The following is a 1788-nucleotide window of genomic DNA, read 5'->3' as shown; positions in this document are numbered from 1 at the left end:
AGAGAGAGAGAGAGAGAGAGAGAGAGAGAGAGAGATCAACAACAGCCCCAACAAAATCTTCTCCCTTTCTTTCTGTTCTGTACAGCTCCAGAACACGTACCGTATGGCCCCTACTGCCAATGAAAGGTTCCAGGCAAAGAAGGCTGAAGACGTGATAAAGCAGGTCCTGGAGTCCTATCTGGGCAACGAGAAGTACAACCATGAGATGTGCAACAGCATGATCAAACAGATCTCAGAGCTCATCACAGCCAGAGTCAAAGACTTGGGCTTCAGGTGAAGGAAGCGAATAATTAATTAATTAAGATTTTCATTTTCAATGTTTTCTATACAATTTGTTTTTCAACTTCAAATTTATTCGTTATCTTTTTTTTTTTTTTTTTAGCGTAATGTGTATTATTCTGGGTTTTTTTTCTCCAACTTTTGTTCATTTGATCACTCTTTCAAATTGTGATATTTGTTTTTTTAAAAAAAATGTTGAAAAGGATATTCAAACCTTTTCATTGGTTTGTCCGCTTGACAATACTGAAGACGAGTATGATTATATTACTTTGGGAAACGGTCAACGAACATTCAAAGATTGTTAACATCACACAGAGATGCTGTCTTGAGAAAATCGAAGGTAAAGTTTTTACCCCTTCTTCGGTTTCTTTAAAAGACAAGGAGTGTTTTCTCTATAACCAAACAAATATACACACCAATGAAGCCAAACTTCTCGTATAGGAAGGGAAATGCCCACTTTTGGTGTCGGTCAAGAATTCTGGAAACCTCCGAAATCTGGGTTAGCCCCTTTGTCCTTAAAAGCGACCAGTCGTATTGATCAAACAGAACAATTAGAGCCTTTTATCCCTTTCGGAGAAAGGCAAACCATAGTTACAATCCACGAGTTTATGTTTTGTGTTACTATCAACTCACCGTGCTGCAAACAAAATCAAAATGATTTTAAAAATATTACACACAATTAATTTTCTGATCCTTTCTCCAGCTAGCGTCCCTTTTGGAGAGAAGTAAACCATAGTTACGATCCATGAGCTTATGTTTTGTGTTGCTATTAACTCAACAATGAATAATGAACAATATTAACTCAACGTACTTCCCAAAAAGGAAGCAGAAAATATGGCATCCTTGCAGGGAAGAAGAGAAGAACGTTCAACCAGATATGCACTGGCACAATCAGTGGAAAGACCCTCAGCGACATTTTGGAGAGAGCAACGGAGCATCAACGGACATGTACAGAATGCAGAGATGTTGCTTCCCGAAACAATGAACAGCGAACAATGAACAATATTAACACAACGATTAGCAAATAAAATCTAAATAAGTTGAACAAATTAATATTGCACACAATTAATATTTCCCTTTCTGATCTTTTCTCCAGCCAGCGGTACAAGTTCGTCAGCGTAGTGACCATCGGCCAGAACCGGAACCAGGGCATCGCAGTGGCCAGTCGGAGCATGTGGAACACAGAGACAGACAGCTATGCCGCCGCCTCTTTCGCGTCTGGGGACGTGTTCGCCGTGGGATGTGTGTACGCCACATACTTTGAGTGATGGGGGGAAAACAGCGGAGGGGAAGACCAGGACGTGGAGGATTAGTTCTTATGACAGCGCGTAATAGGCAAATTTATCAATACTTTTAGCGAGACTGGTTCATGAAGGCCTTGATATTTAGGTCTTTTTAAAAAGAATCCACCATGTCTGTCTGCCTGTCTGTCCGTCTGTCTGTCTGCATGTCTGTCTGTCTCAAAACTATGTACATTATAGATAATACACACACAGTATATATATATAT

General features: G+C 39.9%; 1 protein-coding gene across 1 annotated transcript in view; it reads left to right on the top strand.

The window, feature by feature from the left end:
* The window catches only part of LOC101854729 (tctex1 domain-containing protein 1-B), a gene marked incomplete at its 5' end in the record, with an annotated part of 3720 nt that extends 2172 nt beyond the window's left edge, over positions 1–1548 (top strand). Inside the window, 2 exon segments of the mRNA XM_005101478.3 lie at positions 86–273; positions 1376–1548. Of these exon segments, the coding sequence (XP_005101535.2) occupies positions 86–273; positions 1376–1547 (360 nt within the window).
* Between the last annotated feature and the right edge of the window lie 240 nt (positions 1549–1788).

This window comes from Aplysia californica, unplaced genomic scaffold (genome assembly GCF_000002075.1).
Source record: "Aplysia californica isolate F4 #8 unplaced genomic scaffold, AplCal3.0 scaffold00285, whole genome shotgun sequence".
Lineage (NCBI taxonomy): Eukaryota > Metazoa > Mollusca > Gastropoda > Aplysiida > Aplysiidae > Aplysia > Aplysia californica.
Note: the sequence above shows the minus strand (reverse complement) of the source record. Positions and strands in the feature narration are given on the sequence as shown.